At 48.5% G+C, this 16,763-nt stretch overlaps 1 protein-coding gene across 14 annotated transcripts in view; it reads left to right on the forward strand.

Moving 5' to 3' along the window:
- The window catches only part of Obscn (obscurin, cytoskeletal calmodulin and titin-interacting RhoGEF), a 126,554-nt gene that overhangs the window by 33,899 nt on the left and 75,892 nt on the right, over positions 1-16,763 (forward strand). For 13 of the 14 annotated variants that reach the window (XM_041663919.1, XM_041663920.1, XM_041663924.1 and 10 more), the window contains 7 exons: positions 538-813; positions 2,167-2,442; positions 5,380-5,655; positions 6,880-7,155; positions 9,969-10,244; positions 13,058-13,333; positions 13,847-14,122. In XM_041663919.1, the coding sequence (XP_041519853.1) occupies positions 538-813; positions 2,167-2,442; positions 5,380-5,655; positions 6,880-7,155; positions 9,969-10,244; positions 13,058-13,333; positions 13,847-14,122 (1,932 nt within the window). The remainder of the gene's footprint in view (positions 1-537; positions 814-2,166; positions 2,443-5,379; positions 5,656-6,879; positions 7,156-9,968; positions 10,245-13,057; positions 13,334-13,846; positions 14,123-16,763) is intronic. The other variant, XM_041663926.1, reaches the window with a different exon arrangement.

Below are 16,763 nucleotides of genomic sequence, written 5' to 3' on the forward strand. Positions count from 1 at the left end.
ATGATAGCTGAGTGGGCCACGGCGTTACCGTGTGAACCATTTCAGAGCCAGTATGTGAGAACATGGCTTACAGAGAACCAGATGTGTTGCTTCATGAAAATTCTTGATTTAACCAGAACACACACACACACACACACACACACACACACACACACACAGATGGGAGAATACTGACAATGAATAAATGTAGCTGGTGAGAGACTCTGGTACTCAAATACATACAGAACCCCTAGGATCTGAAGACAATGCAGGTATAAATGGGGTCAGCCTGGAACAACGGACCACTGAAGGGGCTGAAAACATCAGGTCTCCACCACAGAGCCTGTGGAGTAGCCATTGAAGAATAGCTCCTGCAGCAGAGGCAGGGTCTGTGCCTGGTCTGGGTCTGTGCTCAGAGGCACCCGGGCTTTTAGGCACAGTGGCTGTGGAGTCTGGGTGATGTTCTGCCCTCCAGTGGTACCACTACCATCAGACTTTCCCCCAGGTGGCCTTCCTGACTTAGTGTCTCTGACTCACTGTATCCCTATCTATTTACAGAGACCAAAGTGGTGTTCGCCAAGGAGCAGCAGGCTCACAGTGAAGTGAAGGCAGAGGCAGGCGCCAGTGCTACGCTGAGTTGCAAAGTGGCCCAGGCCCAGACTGAGGTGACCTGGTTCAAGGACGGGAAGAAGCTGAGCTCTGGCTCGAAGGTTCGAGTGGAGGCCTCGGGCTGCGAGAGGAAGCTGGTGGTGCAGCAGGCGGGCAAGGCGGACGCTGGGGAGTACAGCTGCGAGGCCGGGGGACAGAAGGTCTCCTTCCATCTGGATGTGCCAGGTACCTATTTGGCCTTATGAGACAGTGGGCAGGGGCCTGATTTATCGCTTTGACCTTCATCTTTCACAGTTCCCGCCCTTCCTCCTCCCTTGCAACTAGGCAGATAATGAATACATAGGAGGAAGAGGGCTCCATGTTGTGAGCCTTGAGGGCGTTACTGTGGGGCAATCCAGAGTTTCATGTTCCCAGAGCATCTTTGCTGTTCTGTACGGCATCTGGAACTCTGGCTGGGCCTTGTGCATGGTCTCAATCCTCTGTCCTCTCTTACACAAAGAGTATAATCTAAAGCAAATACCACTTAGCCTCTGCTTTTGGTTTGGATAGTGTACTAGGGATCCCCACAGGGTTCCTGCCCTGAACTCAGGGATGGTAAAGGGTGAGTGTCTCACGCCTCACATTGCTGCTGCTGCTGGCGCCTGGATCCAGGTCCTCAGAGGGACAAGTCTGAGACGGACAGACATTTGCCTGTGTGCAGGTAGAGCCTTGGGGACTTAGAGGGTGGGCTGCAATCTCAGCTGGCGTCTGGCACTGCCACACTGCAGGACTCTATTAGATGCCCACATAACTGCTGTCCATGTTTAGATATTGAGAAACAAGCTAGTGTCTTCATGGAAATATCATCATCATCATCATCATCATCATCATCATCATCACCATCATTAGTTTTTCTAGACAATTTTTCTTTGTGTAACAGCTCTTGCGGTCTTGGAACTTGCTTTGTAGACCAGGCTGGTTTTGAACTCACAGAGATCCACCTACCTATGCCTCCTGAGTGCTGAGATTAAAGGCATGAGCCACCACCGCCCAGCAGAAATGTTATTTTAAGAGGCTACCATAAGACGTTTTATGGTAATAAATCTGAAAAGTTGTGACAGTTTGGCCGGTTACTAGCAAACTGTGGAAATGGACATAAAAATTCAATAAATCCCATGTGTTTTTAAATAAGTGGAATAGCAGCCAAATCTTCAAGTAATTTTGTTGGGAAAACCTCAAACAGTCCTGGAAAGAGTTATTCCATGATCATGGAGACTTTTTCAGAGACCGGAGAAAGGAAGTGAATCCATAGGTCATTTCATGCAGTCAGCATAGCACTGACATCCAGATCTGACTGGGAGGGTGGGAAGAGCAGGGACCAAAGATCCATCTGCCGTGAGCGCCACAGTTGAAGTCTACAGACATGGTTGGGGGAGTGAACTCAGCAGAGAGAGGAGGCCTTACACTGTGATGAGGGTCGTAGTCTTCACATCAAGGCCGAGAAAGTTCTGTCCTCCATTGTCAAAGCCGGCTCTTTTCCCCGTGGCCTTTCTGACCCAGACAGTGTCTCTGACCCTGTGTGCCTGTGTCTGTTCTCAGAGCCCAAGGTGGTGTTTGCCAAGGAGCAGCAGGCACGCAGCGAGGTGAAGGCAGAGGCAGGGGCCAGTGCCACACTGAGCTGCACGCTGGACCATGCCCAGACTGAGGTGACCTGGTTCAAGGACGGGAAGAAGCTGAGCTCCAGCTCGAAGGTTCGAGTGGAGGCCTCGGGCTGCGAAAGGAGGCTTGTGGTACAGCAGGCCGGCAAGGCAGATGCTGGGGAGTACAGCTGTGAGGCCGGGGGACAGAAGGTCTCCTTCCATCTGGATGTCACAGGTGGGTGTTGCCGTATAAAGTTAGCCTTGTGTGGAGGTGGTGGAGGCTGGCTATGGCTTGGACAGATCCTGGTACTATTCCCTTAGAGAGTGACTTCATTATTACTTTTTAATTATGTATATATGTAGGTGGTATATGCACACGAGTGTAGGTACAAATCAGTCCAGAAGAGGGCAGCATTGGCTCCCCTGGGGCTGGAGGTACAGGCAGCTGTGAGTAGCCCAATTTAGATGCTGGGAACCAAACTCAGGTCCTCTCCAAGAGGATTATGTATTTAACTGTCAAGCATCTTCCAAGCTCTTGCTAGTTCCTCTTTCTACTTCGTCCTTAAGCCCCTCCTTCTGCTTCTGATTTTCCTTCTTTAAGCTGAGCTCAGGGCAGCTTGGAGAGAAGAGAGAGGGCCTCCTGCAGCTTGAATACTGTTTCCATCACTGCATTAGGAATACTCTTCATGTTGTGGGCAGTGTGTCCTGAACAATCCTCCTCAGATCCCCTGGGGACCTCTGCTGAGATGCAGCCAGGTCCTTGGCATCCACCACAGAAGAGAGTCCAGGTTCAGTCAGACTAAAGCAGGATTAGTCAGCTGATTGATGCCGGTAAGAGCAGTAAGACAAGACACATGGAGAGTCAAGTGCAGGCAGAGGAACACAGTTCCTGTTGCTGTGTATGTGATTTGGGGCTCTTGAATTTACTTCATCTGCAATGAAGTTTAAATATTAGCCAAAGAATGTGCTGGTGTATTCCTCTTTTTTTCAAACCCACAGATTTTTGTTTTTGACATCAGAGACTGTCCTAAGTGGACTGAGCAGGCTTCCAACTGGGAGGAAATGCTGGTTAAACTCAAACATTCAGCCAAAGGACTCTCTAGGGACTCACGGGTCACAAGCAGGTAGACTTGAGGCATAGGTCATTGGCTGTTTTCAGAATCTTGTTCTCCATGTTTCTCAGAAAGGCAGTATAGGGCCGGGCGGTGGTGGCGCACATCTTTAATCCCAGCACTTGGGAGGCAGAGGCAGGCGGAGCTCTGTGAGTTCGAGACCAGCCTGGTCTACAAGAGCTAGTTCCAGGACAGGCTCCAAAACCACAGAGAAACCCTGTCTTGAAAAAGCAAAAAAAAAAAAATGCCTTTTTTTATAGGGTTTTGTTTGTTTGTTTGCATTTGATCTGATCAGTTTTATCAGAATTTATAGCTGTCAGCCAGTGAGACTCCGGCCTCAGAACCAGAACACTGACGGACCTTAATTGTCTCTTTCCTCACTTCTACAAAGCTGGGCTTAACCATTCATTTCATAACACCTGCAGCCCAGGGCCCTGATGTCTCTTGAGGGTCACTCAGACCACCTGCACTCTGTATCTGGCTGAGAGCTCTGCAGGGGAAGGTTACACACCTGAAGTATTTTAATCACCGTTATTGTTATTGCTTATCTGCGCATGTGCGGGCACGCATGCTACATTATGCGTCAGAGATGAATTTCATGGCATCTGTCCTCTCCTCCTACCTTTCTTTGGGCTCCAGGGATCAAATTTGGTTGTCTGGTTTGCAGGGCAAACACTTTACTCACTGAGCCAGCCCAGCATCCTATACTCTTAAAGAAAGCACGAGCATTTTCCTTTAGTCTTGTCTGGGATTACTCTACAGCATAGCAACCGGATCCGGGGCCCTCACTGCAGAGCTAGCAATAGATGGAAAGAGCAGAGCCTTGGGCTCTGAGATGCATCCATGTGTAAACCCATTCCTCCTTCCTGCCCTGGCTTCTAGACCCAGCAAGGAAGGGAGAAGGAACTTTTCATGAGAGTTTTGGGGCATTAAAACACATGGAAAGGAAGAGTTGTCTGCTAGTTCACATCCCAGAGGTCAATTCCAGGTGAACTGGAGACACCAGGGTCCCAGGTAAACTGTAGTCCTGGTGTGTGTTGCTTCAGGTTTTCAGGATAAGGAGAGATTTGTAGGAAACAAGCGCACTAGCCCCAGTGGAGCAACGATGATCCATTTAGCCACATTATGTTAAAAACCAGAGCGAGTAGATGGGGCCGCTGTGTGCAGCTATTGCAAAATAACAGAGGCCGTGCAACTTACAAATTAGTGACTAATGAAGGTTCGGATGGCATGGTACTGGTGTCCTCATGAGGGATATAATTCCACAAAATGGCAGAGAAGTAGAAAGGAGCCAGGTTAGGAACAGGAGGGGCCAAACACAGGAATATTTGAAGCTCTGCTCTTGTGGGCGGCCATTTGTTCTGTAGACTCAGCCTGTGTCACTGGATCAGTGTTAACTCATAAGAGAGTGGGGTTCCAATGGTCCAGACCTTCCACTAATTTCTACCTTGTCAAAAATTCTCCACCTCAGCGTCACCACATGGGGATCCAGCTTTGCGACCTGTAAACATCTAACCATCTGTAACTGGGATCAGACCCACAGGTTAGACAACAAGAGAGGATAAGTCTGTAATATGTAAACAGACTCTTGAAATAAATGTGAAGAAGCAGTCTTATTGAGAGTAGGGGCTACTTGAGCATCAGCTATGCTGAGGACATGCACACACAGATGGCCAATGACATCACTATGACAGACAGCAGAGGGCCACCGATGGCCCAGGCTCTCCCTTGCAAGGGCTACAACTGACAATACACAGATAGGGAAGGGCGTGGAGCCTTGGGGATTCTCACCTCTGTGAGGCATGTCCTACCAAGTCCCGGGAGACTCTCCATTGTCACTGTGGGACACGTGGTTGTCTTGATTCGCAGCCTGGCCATGGAGGAGTGTAACCATGTCTCCCCTTGAGTGACCCTGCAACAGCAACAGGATATGGAGATAAACCGGGGTTTTGTGTTGAGAGGCCCTGGGCTTCCCTGGACACTGTGTGTCTTTCCCCATGTGGCCTTCTTGATCTAGACAGTGTTTCTGACCCTGTTTATGTGTCCTTGTCTATCCTCAGAGCCCAAGGTGGTGTTTGCCAAGGAGCAGCAGACACACAGCGAGGTGAAGACAGAGGCAGGGGCCAGTGCCACACTGAGCTGCACAGTGGACCAGGCCCAGACCGAGGTGACCTGGTTCAAGGACGGGAAGAAGCTGAGCTCCGGCTCGAAGGTCCGAGTGGAGGCCTCGGGCCGCGAGAGGAGGCTGGTGGTGCAGCAGGCGGGCCAGGCAGATGCTGGGGAGTACAGCTGCGAGGCCGGGGGACAGAAGGTCTCCTTCCGTCTGGACATCACAGGTGGGTCCTTTGGGACTGTCCACATGTGTATTCATAATTCTTATATCTTTGTCTTCCATTTTGGGTTTTTGAGACAGATTTTTTTTCAGTAATTATGGAACTTGTCCTGGAACCTGCTCTGTAGACCAGAGATCCACCTGCCTCTGCCTCCTGAGTGCTGGGATTAAAGGCGTGTGCCACCACTTCCTGGCAAGACATCTTCTTGATGAACTACTCCCTTGACTAAGCTGTAGTGAACTTCTTTGTCCCTCGAGCTAACTTTAGCTTGGAATCTGCTTTGTGAAATGCAAACCTCGCTCCCCTCTCGCCTCCATTTGTTTGACTCCTTCACTCCTAAGTCTGTATTTTCTGGTGAAGCGTGTTTTTTGAACACTACAAATAGTTCCATATTAAGCCAATTATTGACATACTTAAAAATAGCTTTAGATTTATTTATTTTATTTTACATGTGTGAGCATTTTGCTTGAATGTGTATCTGTGCACTGTGTGGATGTCTGGTTGTAACTCATATCGAGTTCCAGATGGTTATGAGCCACTGTGTAGATGCTGGAAATTGAGCCTGGGTCCTCTGCAATAGCATCAAGTGCTCTTAGCCACTGAGTCATCTCTTTAGTCCCTGGATCTTATTTTTAACCCATTGCTCTGTTGGGGAGTTAAGATCATTTATATTTAGGATTATTATTGAGAGGTCTTTTCTGAAGGGAGCATAAAAACCACAGGGCCTTTGATATTAGGCAAAACACTGGAGGGGCAGCGTGGAGGAGCAAACACCAATGACCCAAGACTTGAGGTTCCCACTCTCAGGACCAGGCAATAAGGGCCACAGGTAGTCCAAGTTGTCCTCTGAATAGAACAGCTGAGGATGTTTGGAGCGGGCAAGGGAGCGGAGCTTGGGAGACTCTATGAGGATATGTTCTGCACCGTCCTGAGGGAGACTTTCCACTGTCACTGTTGATCAGGTGCGCCCGTGTTCTGAGCCACAGTTCTTCCTCCTCGGAGCCTTGCTCAGACTCTGTTACAGAGGGCCCACTGGAGCAGCCCCTGAATAGGTGGCAAGATGTGTGGGTGAACTTGTTTTGTTCTAAGAGACTCTGGGGCTTCTCCTGGGTATAGCTAGTGAGAGCATGGGGGAGGTTTTGCCTTTCGGACACCTATTCAGACTCTCACTGTGGCCTTCCTGACCTACACAACGTCTTTGACCCTGTGTGCCTTGTCCATTCCTAGAACCCAAGGTGGTGTTCGCCAAGGAACAGCAAACTCGCAGCGAGGTGAAGGCAGAGGCAGGGGCCAGGGCCACTCTGAGCTGCACAGTGGACCAGGCCCAGACTGAGGTGACCTGGTTCAAGGATGGGAAGAAGCTGAGCTCCAGCTCGAAGGTTCGAGTGGAGGCCTCGGGCTGCGAGAGGAGGCTGGTGGTGCAGCAGGCGGGCAGGGCAGATGCTGGGGAGTACAGCTGCGAGGCCGGGGGACAGAAGGTCTCCTTCCATCTGGATGTCACAGGTGGGTGTTGGAGGGTACTAACCTTACTCATTTGGATGAAATGCTAAGACTAATAACCTGAAGGACCCTGGCACTTTGGCAGGGAGCTTGCCCTCTGTTTCCACACACAAGGCTTTCTTATGAGAGCAGAAATGAAAGTGATTAAGTCAAGGCAGCTGTCCTTATTTCCATGTGGTAGCATTTATTTCTCCAAAGCATCCCAGGGGTTCCCTGTGTTGCTTCTTGGTTCCCAGGGACATTCGTTCCTCTTCCTCGTGTTTAGGATTAGGATAAGCTAAGGATTAGGCTCTGTAAGTGTTCAAGTGTCTGAGGTCCTCCATGCCATAACCCTGCTGAGACAGCCATGTCTAGGGGGCTGACATCTGAACACTAGTTGCCACCTGCTATAACTCTTATGGTCCCTGAAAGTTTTCACAAGAAGCACTTCCATTCAATTTAAATAAAGCTAAGAAAATTTGGATTCCCTAACCATAATTGGATTTTCATGCAACAGAAGCTGACTTATTGTGAGTTCAAGTACCTGGCTACTCTGGGTGTCACTGCATAACATTTTAAGTGTTTCATTACTAGGAAATGGTTTACAAATAAACATACCAACAAAATAAAACAAGACAACAAAAAGAAAAAAATCTTGTACCTCTACTGCATTTTAGAGAATATGAAACTAGAAAAATAAAGCCATTTGGCTATTTTCTAGAAATTTGTATAAAAAGTGACACAAAACGAAGTAGAAATCTTGAGTAGTCCTAATGTCTTTTTGAAACAGAATCATAAAGACTAATTCATCATAGGAAAGGGCGTTAATACAGGAGCTTGTGTATAAATCATATCATACGTTCCAGAAGGTAATTATTAGTTCCCGTGCTTTATTGCACAGTAAGATGATGATAGTTCATAATAATGTGCAATGCATTTCCAAACAGCTAAGAGGACTTAAAATGTTCTCACCACAAGGAAATGATGAACAGTTGGTGCAGTAGATATGTTAATTACCATGTTTGATTACAATGTAGACAGGTTATTGGAACATTGCATTGCATCCAATAGTTTATTATTTATTGATTAAAAATAAAAAGAGGAACCAGTCAGATGGGTCAGAGGTTCTTTCTTATTTTTTAAAGATTTGTTTATTTATTTAATGCATATATATATATATATATATGCATGCAGAAGGAGGTGTTTTAGTTACTCTTCTGTTGCTGTGAAGAAACACCATGACCAAGGCAACCTCGAAAAGAAATCATTTAATCTGGGGGACACAGAGGATTAGAGTCCATGGCCATCATCATGGGGAGTGTGGCAGCAGGCAGGTGTGGCGCTGGAACAGTAGTTGAGAGTTTATATGTTATATGCAAGTTGGAGACAGAGAGATTGAAACTTGCCCTGGTGTGGGCTTTTGAAACCTCAAAGACACTTCCCGTGACACAGATGCCCCCAACAAGGCCACACCCCCCTAATCCTTCTCAAACAGTTCCACCAACTGGGAACCAGACATTCCAGTATATCAGCCTCTGGGGCCAGCCTCACAGAGAGCATCACAGAGAGCAGTGTCCATCTGCCACCCCCTTAGCTCTCTACATTGGTGTGGAGTTTGTAGAAAGAGACAGCATCTGCACAAACAGCACGTGGACCATCCTACTGCACGTGGGAAAGACTGTATGGTTAGCATAGCACAAACAGCACGTGGACCATCCTCCTGTGTGTGGGAAAGACTGTATGGTTAGCATAGCACAAACAGCATGTGGACCATCCTCCTGTGCGTGAGAAAGACTATTGGGTTAGCATCTGCACAAACAGCACGTGGACCATCCTCCTGTGCGTGGGAAAGACTGTATGGTTAGCATAGTACAAACAGCACGTGGACCATCCTACTGTGCGTGAGAAAGACTGTTGGGTTAGCATAGCACAAACAGCACATGGACCATCCTACTGTGCGTGAGAAAGACTGTTGGGTTAGCATCTGCACAAATAGCACGTGGACCATCCTCCTGTGCGTGGGAAAGTCTGTACAGTTAGCATAGCAGACCCCATGATCGAATCCAGATGGGCCACAAGAAAAGACAGAAAGTGACAGTGTGAAAGCTGAAGGTGATGTCATGGTTGCTCTAGGGCAGGCACGGGGAGCGTTCCAGGAACGCAGGTGTTCTCATCAAAACCCACGCTGGGTTCTCGGGAGCACGTGGAAACTGAGCATGCTGACTTAGAAGGACCTTTAGCAGAGCCGTGGAGACACTGAGGAAAGCCGAGGGCAGCCCTCTCCCACAGTTAGCCAAATTAATAACATGTCACCATCCAGTGAACCGAGGCGTGAGCAAGAACCTTGAGTTAGGACAGCACAGTTGCACCTGCATATGTGGCCAGAAAGATCAGAGGCTTGCCACCATCGGGACCCGGCAGTAAGGGTCGCGTGTGGTCCAGGCTCCCCTGGAGATGCAGGGTCTGGTGATGGTTGAAGCGGGACAGGGCATGTCCTTGTGAGACTCAGACCTTGTGAGAACACACCCTTACACGACCTATGGGAGACCCTTCATTGTCAGGGAGGAGCAAGGGGACAAATGTCGTGACACTCAGACTTTCCAGGATGAGCCTAGGAACGGGCACAACAACTCTCCCAGAACAGCCTATGTAGCAGTGGCAAGCTGTGTGTATCTATTTTGGTTCTGTTCTGAGAGGGACTGTGGTTTCCTCTTGGTTCAGCCAGTGACAAGCCCGGACAATGCTCTGTCCTCCACCTGTCCCATCCAGTACTTTCACCCCTGCGGCCTTCCTCCTGGATTACATCTCTGACCCTGTGCATCCTTGTCTTTCTCCAGAGCCCAAGGTGGTGTTCGCGAAGGAGCAGCAGGCTCGCAGCGAGGTGAAGGCAGAGGCAGGTGCCAGTGCCACACTGAGCTGCGCGGTGGCCCAGGCCCAGACTGAGGTGACCTGGTTCAAGGATGGGAAGAAGCTGAGCTCCAGCTCGAAGGTTCGAGTGGAGGCCTCGGGCTGCGAGAGGAGGCTGGTGGTGCAGCAGGCGGGCAGGGCAGATGCTGGGGAGTACAGCTGCGAGGCCGGGGGACAGAAGGTCTCCTTCCATCTGGATGTCACAGGTGGGTGTTGGAGGGTACTAACCTTACTCATTTGGATGAAATGCTAAGACTAATAACCTGAAGGACCCTGGCACTTTGGCAGGGAGCTTGCCCTCTGTTTCCACACACAAGGCTTTCTTATGAGAGCAGAAATGAAAGTGATTAAGTCAAGGCAGCTGTCCTTATTTCCATGTGGTAGCATTTATTTCTCCAAAGCATCCCAGGGGTTCCCTGTGTTGCTTCTTGGTTCCCAGGGACATTCGTTCCTCTTCCTCGTGTTTAGGATTAGGATAAGCTAAGGATTAGGCTCTGTAAGTGTTCAAGTGTCTGAGGTCCTCCATGCCATAACCCTGCTGAGACAGCCATGTCTAGGGGGCTGACATCTGAACACTAGTTGCCACCTGCTATAACTCTTATGGTCCCTGAAAGTTTTCACAAGAAGCACTTCCATTCAATTTAAATAAAGCTAAGAAAATTTGGATTCCCTAACCATAATTGGATTTTCATGCAACAGAAGCTGACTTATTGTGAGTTCAAGTACCTGGCTACTCTGGGTGTCACTGCATAACATTTTAAGTGTTTCATTACTAGGAAATGGTTTACAAATAAACATACCAACAAAATAAAACAAGACAACAAAAAGAAAAAAATCTTGTACCTCTACTGCATTTTAGAGAATATGAAACTAGAAAAATAAAGCCATTTGGCTATTTTCTAGAAATTTGTATAAAAAGTGACACAAAACGAAGTAGAAATCTTGAGTAGTCCTAATGTCTTTTTGAAACAGAATCATAAAGACTAATTCATCATAGGAAAGGGCGTTAATACAGGAGCTTGTGTATAAATCATATCATACGTTCCAGAAGGTAATTATTAGTTCCCGTGCTTTATTGCACAGTAAGATGATGATAGTTCATAATAATGTGCAATGCATTTCCAAACAGCTAAGAGGACTTAAAATGTTCTCACCACAAGGAAATGATGAACAGTTGGTGCAGTAGATATGTTAATTACCATGTTTGATTACAATGTAGACAGGTTATTGGAACATTGCATTGCATCCAATAGTTTATTATTTATTGATTAAAAATAAAAAGAGGAACCAGTCAGATGGGTCAGAGGTTCTTTCTTATTTTTTAAAGATTTGTTTATTTATTTAATGCATATATATATATATATATATGCATGCAGAAGGAGGTGTTTTAGTTACTCTTCTGTTGCTGTGAAGAAACACCATGACCAAGGCAACCTCGAAAAGAAATCATTTAATCTGGGGGACACAGAGGATTAGAGTCCATGGCCATCATCATGGGGAGTGTGGCAGCAGGCAGGTGTGGCGCTGGAACAGTAGTTGAGAGTTTATATGTTATATGCAAGTTGGAGACAGAGAGATTGAAACTTGCCCTGGTGTGGGCTTTTGAAACCTCAAAGACACTTCCCGTGACACAGATGCCCCCAACAAGGCCACACCCCCCTAATCCTTCTCAAACAGTTCCACCAACTGGGAACCAGACATTCCAGTATATCAGCCTCTGGGGCCAGCCTCACAGAGAGCATCACAGAGAGCAGTGTCCATCTGCCACCCCCTTAGCTCTCTACATTGGTGTGGAGTTTGTAGAAAGAGACAGCATCTGCACAAACAGCACGTGGACCATCCTACTGCACGTGGGAAAGACTGTATGGTTAGCATAGCACAAACAGCACGTGGACCATCCTCCTGTGTGTGGGAAAGACTGTATGGTTAGCATAGCACAAACAGCATGTGGACCATCCTCCTGTGCGTGAGAAAGACTATTGGGTTAGCATCTGCACAAACAGCACGTGGACCATCCTCCTGTGCGTGGGAAAGACTGTATGGTTAGCATAGTACAAACAGCACGTGGACCATCCTACTGTGCGTGAGAAAGACTGTTGGGTTAGCATAGCACAAACAGCACATGGACCATCCTACTGTGCGTGAGAAAGACTGTTGGGTTAGCATCTGCACAAATAGCACGTGGACCATCCTCCTGTGCGTGGGAAAGTCTGTACAGTTAGCATAGCAGACCCCATGATCGAATCCAGATGGGCCACAAGAAAAGACAGAAAGTGACAGTGTGAAAGCTGAAGGTGATGTCATGGTTGCTCTAGGGCAGGCACGGGGAGCGTTCCAGGAACGCAGGTGTTCTCATCAAAACCCACGCTGGGTTCTCGGGAGCACGTGGAAACTGAGCATGCTGACTTAGAAGGACCTTTAGCAGAGCCGTGGAGACACTGAGGAAAGCCGAGGGCAGCCCTCTCCCACAGTTAGCCAAATTAATAACATGTCACCATCCAGTGAACCGAGGCGTGAGCAAGAACCTTGAGTTAGGACAGCACAGTTGCACCTGCATATGTGGCCAGAAAGATCAGAGGCTTGCCACCATCGGGACCCGGCAGTAAGGGTCGCGTGTGGTCCAGGCTCCCCTGGAGATGCAGGGTCTGGTGATGGTTGAAGCGGGACAGGGCATGTCCTTGTGAGACTCAGACCTTGTGAGAACACACCCTTACACGACCTATGGGAGACCCTTCATTGTCAGGGAGGAGCAAGGGGACAAATGTCGTGACACTCAGACTTTCCAGGATGAGCCTAGGAACGGGCACAACAACTCTCCCAGAACAGCCTATGTAGCAGTGGCAAGCTGTGTGTATCTATTTTGGTTCTGTTCTGAGAGGGACTGTGGTTTCCTCTTGGTTCAGCCAGTGACAAGCCCGGACAATGCTCTGTCCTCCACCTGTCCCATCCAGTACTTTCACCCCTGCGGCCTTCCTCCTGGATTACATCTCTGACCCTGTGCATCCTTGTCTTTCTCCAGAGCCCAAGGTGGTGTTCGCGAAGGAGCAGCAGGCTCGCAGCGAGGTGAAGGCAGAGGCAGGTGCCAGTGCCACACTGAGCTGCGCGGTGGCCCAGGCCCAGACTGAGGTGACCTGGTTCAAGGATGGGAAGAAGCTGAGCTCCAGCTCGAAGGTTCGAGTGGAGGCCTCGGGCTGCGAGAGGAGGCTGGTGGTGCAGCAGGCGGGCAAGGCGGATGCTGGGGAGTACAGCTGCGAGGCTGGGAGACAGAAGGTCTCCTTCCGTCTGGACGTCACAGGTGGGTGTTGTGATACTAAGTTGGCCTTTTGGGGGTTCAGTGCCTCGCTCACGCCCAGAGCTGGCTCTGTGTCCTTGTGTCACACACTGTCTCTTCACATCCCCCCTTTCTCATCTGCATGTTTAGTGCAGCATCGAGCAGGACACTGACCAGCAAGGGTGTCCCAGGAATGTCCTCTCCTCCCTGGCTACCTGGAGAGATGTTCCCAGGTTGGGGAGTTTCATCTTTGTCATGTTTCTGTTCCTTCCTGGAGTTCCTGATGTTGCTTGGGTCCATCTTTTTGACCAGAGTGAGGCCAGGTGGCCTCACTTGGGGTCTGAGTCCAGGCTGCATTGTGATGTGTAGTGTGGAGGAACTGTGGTTTCATGCTGGGAGGTGCTCAGACTTCTACTGGGCACAGTGAGCGCTGTGTCTGGAGGGTGTTCTGCTCTCCTGCTGCCCCGTTCAGATTTCTGTGTGACTGTCCTGACCTGGATCGTGTCTCTGACCCCATGCATCCCTGTCTGTCCCCAGAGCCCAAGGTCGTGTTCGCCAAGGAGCAGCAGACACGCAGCGAGGTGAAGGCAGAGGCAGGGGCCAATGCTACACTGAGCTGCACGGTGGCCCAGGCCCAGACTGAGGTGACCTGGTTCAAGGACGGGAAGAAGCTGAGCTCCAGCTCGAAGGTTCAAGTGGAGGCCTTGGGCTGTGAGAGGAGGCTGGTGGTGCAGCAGGCGGGCAAGGCGGATGCTGGGGAGTACAGCTGCGAGGCCGGGGGACAGAAGGTCTCCTTCCGTCTGGACGTCACAGGTGGGTGTTGTGATACTAAGTTGGCCTTTTGGGGGTTCAGTGCCTGGCTCATGCCCAGGGGCTCCTTCTGTTTGGCTCTGTCTGTTATACATTGTCTCTTAGTGTCTCTCGTCTCCCTTGTGCTGAGCCTGTCCCGGAATGGGACGGACGTCACCCATGTGCCACTTTCTGCATGCAGTGTCTGTGTAGAACCAAGAACACAAGGTGAATGGATAAGGAAGGGCCAGTGACCCATGTCTCTGAGCTGTGGGGGTCTTTCTGAAGCAACCATTATTTTTCTAAACAGAATTTTCTGTTTAATATCTTTGAATGAGTTTAATGGGTGTGTTTAGGTTTGGGAATGGCTGCGACACTCATGCCACATCTACAAGCTGTGGAAGACGAGGTGTCTGTCGCAGGAGCAGCTCCACTGGGAAAGCCGAATGCTTCCACAGCATCTTCTTATCAGCTCAAGTAACGTGACATTCCCGGCCCGCCCACTGCATGCCTGTGAGCTGACAAGGCTCAAGTGTTGTGGGCAGTGGTGTGGCTCCACGCACTCTGAGGTTTGTTAGTGTAGTGTAGAAAAGGGATGAATGGAAGACCCACCGTGATTTTTTTTTTGAAAAATTATTTGAAAGGACTGTGACATCATTTAATGTAGGTAAGTTCCCACAATTTCAATAAACTCTTGGCCAATTCCTGAAAAATGACTATAAAGCTTAAGAAAAAAAAAGTCCTAAACCCCCCAAAACTCAAAAAAAAAAAAAAACCAACCCAACAACAACCAACTGAATGGTGATAGCACACACCTTTAATCCCAGCCTTCGGGAGGCAGAGGCAGAGGCAGCTGGAACTCTGTGAATTTGAGGCCAGCTTCGTCTACAGAGTGAGTTTCAGGACAGCCAAGGGTGTTACACAGAGAAAACCCTGTCTCAAAAAAACAAAACAAAGACGGGCGATGGTGGCGCACGCCTTTAATCCCAGCACTTGGGAGGCAGAGGCAGGCGGATCTCTGTGAGTTCAAGACCAGCCTCGCCTACAGAGCTAGTTCCAGGACAGGCTCCAAAGCCACAGAGAAACCCTGTCTCAAAAAACCAAAAAAAAAAAAAACCCCCCAAAAAAACAAAAAACCAAAAAACAAACAAAACAAAACAAATCCTAGGGATTCGAATAGTTCTGTAATCTCTTATTTTATATTTATTTTATTTTATGATTTTAATATATGATATATCTATATTTATATACATATTCACACACATATTGATTTTGCGGGACAGGGCTTCTCTGTATTTCTCTGGCTGTACTAGAACTCACTCTGTAGACCAGGCTGGCCTTGAACTCAGAGATCCTCCTGCCTCTGTCTCCTGAATGCTGGGATTAAAGGTGTGTGCCACCACCACCCGGCTAATATATTATATGTTGTGTTTGTGTGATATGTATATGTATAGCAAGTGTGTGTGCATGTTCATGTGTGTGAATGTGGGCATGCGTGTGCCATAGTGCATGTATGGAGGTCAGAGGCCATCCCTGGGTTAAATCCTCTTTAAGGCATAGTCTTTTGTAGTTCACCACGGTGTAGCCAGGCTAGCTGACCCGCAACTTTCTGAGATCCACCTGTCTCCCCGTAGGAGCCCTGGGGTTACAGATGTGTGCCACTGTATTCGGCTTGTGTGTGGGTCCTGGGGAATCCCAGCTTTGGTCCTCGTGTGTGCTTGACAAGGACTTTATCTGCAGTCACCTACCCTAGTGTGCTCCTATAGCCTTTTAAAGAATGCAGCCCTTCTTCAGAGCTTATTCTTATCACAGTGATTCTACCAGAGACTATAAAGGGAATGCGCACTGCCGTGGGCTGCATGCTGACGGGACAGTGTTGACACCGAATGGCAGGCATTCTCTTGTGTGCACTGGAGACGACGTCTGTGCAAACGTTTGACAAGGTGAACCGAGCTAAGAGTTAGTGTGCAGGGATGGAGGTTGTCACCCAGGAGTGCAAGGTCGGTGAAACACAAAAGTGTGAAAGGGAAGAGAACAATAAGACTTTTTTAAAGAAAGAGAGAAGACTCTTGTGCATTTAATAAAAACAGAGCAAAGTGTTTGCTAAAATTTTAGATCATATATCACAAAGTTTAATGTGCCCTCCTGTTTATTTATTTATTTATTTTAATTTTATGGGTGCATGGGTATTTTGCCTGCATGAATGACTTGTGCTCTACATGGGTGCAATGCCCACTGAAGCCAGAAGAGGGCATCAGATTCTCTGGAACTGGAGTTATAGACAGTTGTTAGATGCCTGTGGGTGCTAGGAATCGAACCTGGGTCCTCTGGATGAACAGCCAGTACTCTTAACTGCTGAGCCATTTCTCCAGCTCAAGAGAGATATTTGTTCCTGATGGCTACCAAAGTGCAGATCTTTTGGTGTTGTCAAAATTGACGTGATGCTTCCAAGGCTCAAATAGAGCCAAAGGAGTCATGAAGACAGAATACTTCATCTACTAGATGTCCAAGGTTATTTTGATGCTGTTGTGCTGGAGACAGCTGAACGTCAGTGTAGGTACAGGCAGCAGAGCCAGAAATGGAGTAGGGAACCTGAAAACAGACCCGGCACCAGTCAGGACTCCTTCCTTTGTGTGTGTTTTGACCATGGCCCTGGTTGGAGGCA

The sequence above is a fragment of the Microtus oregoni genome, unplaced genomic scaffold, assembly GCF_018167655.1.
Source record: "Microtus oregoni isolate MIOR12 unplaced genomic scaffold, Mior012 000015F_ref0000493, whole genome shotgun sequence".
Classification (NCBI taxonomy): Eukaryota; Metazoa; Chordata; class Mammalia; order Rodentia; family Cricetidae; genus Microtus; species Microtus oregoni.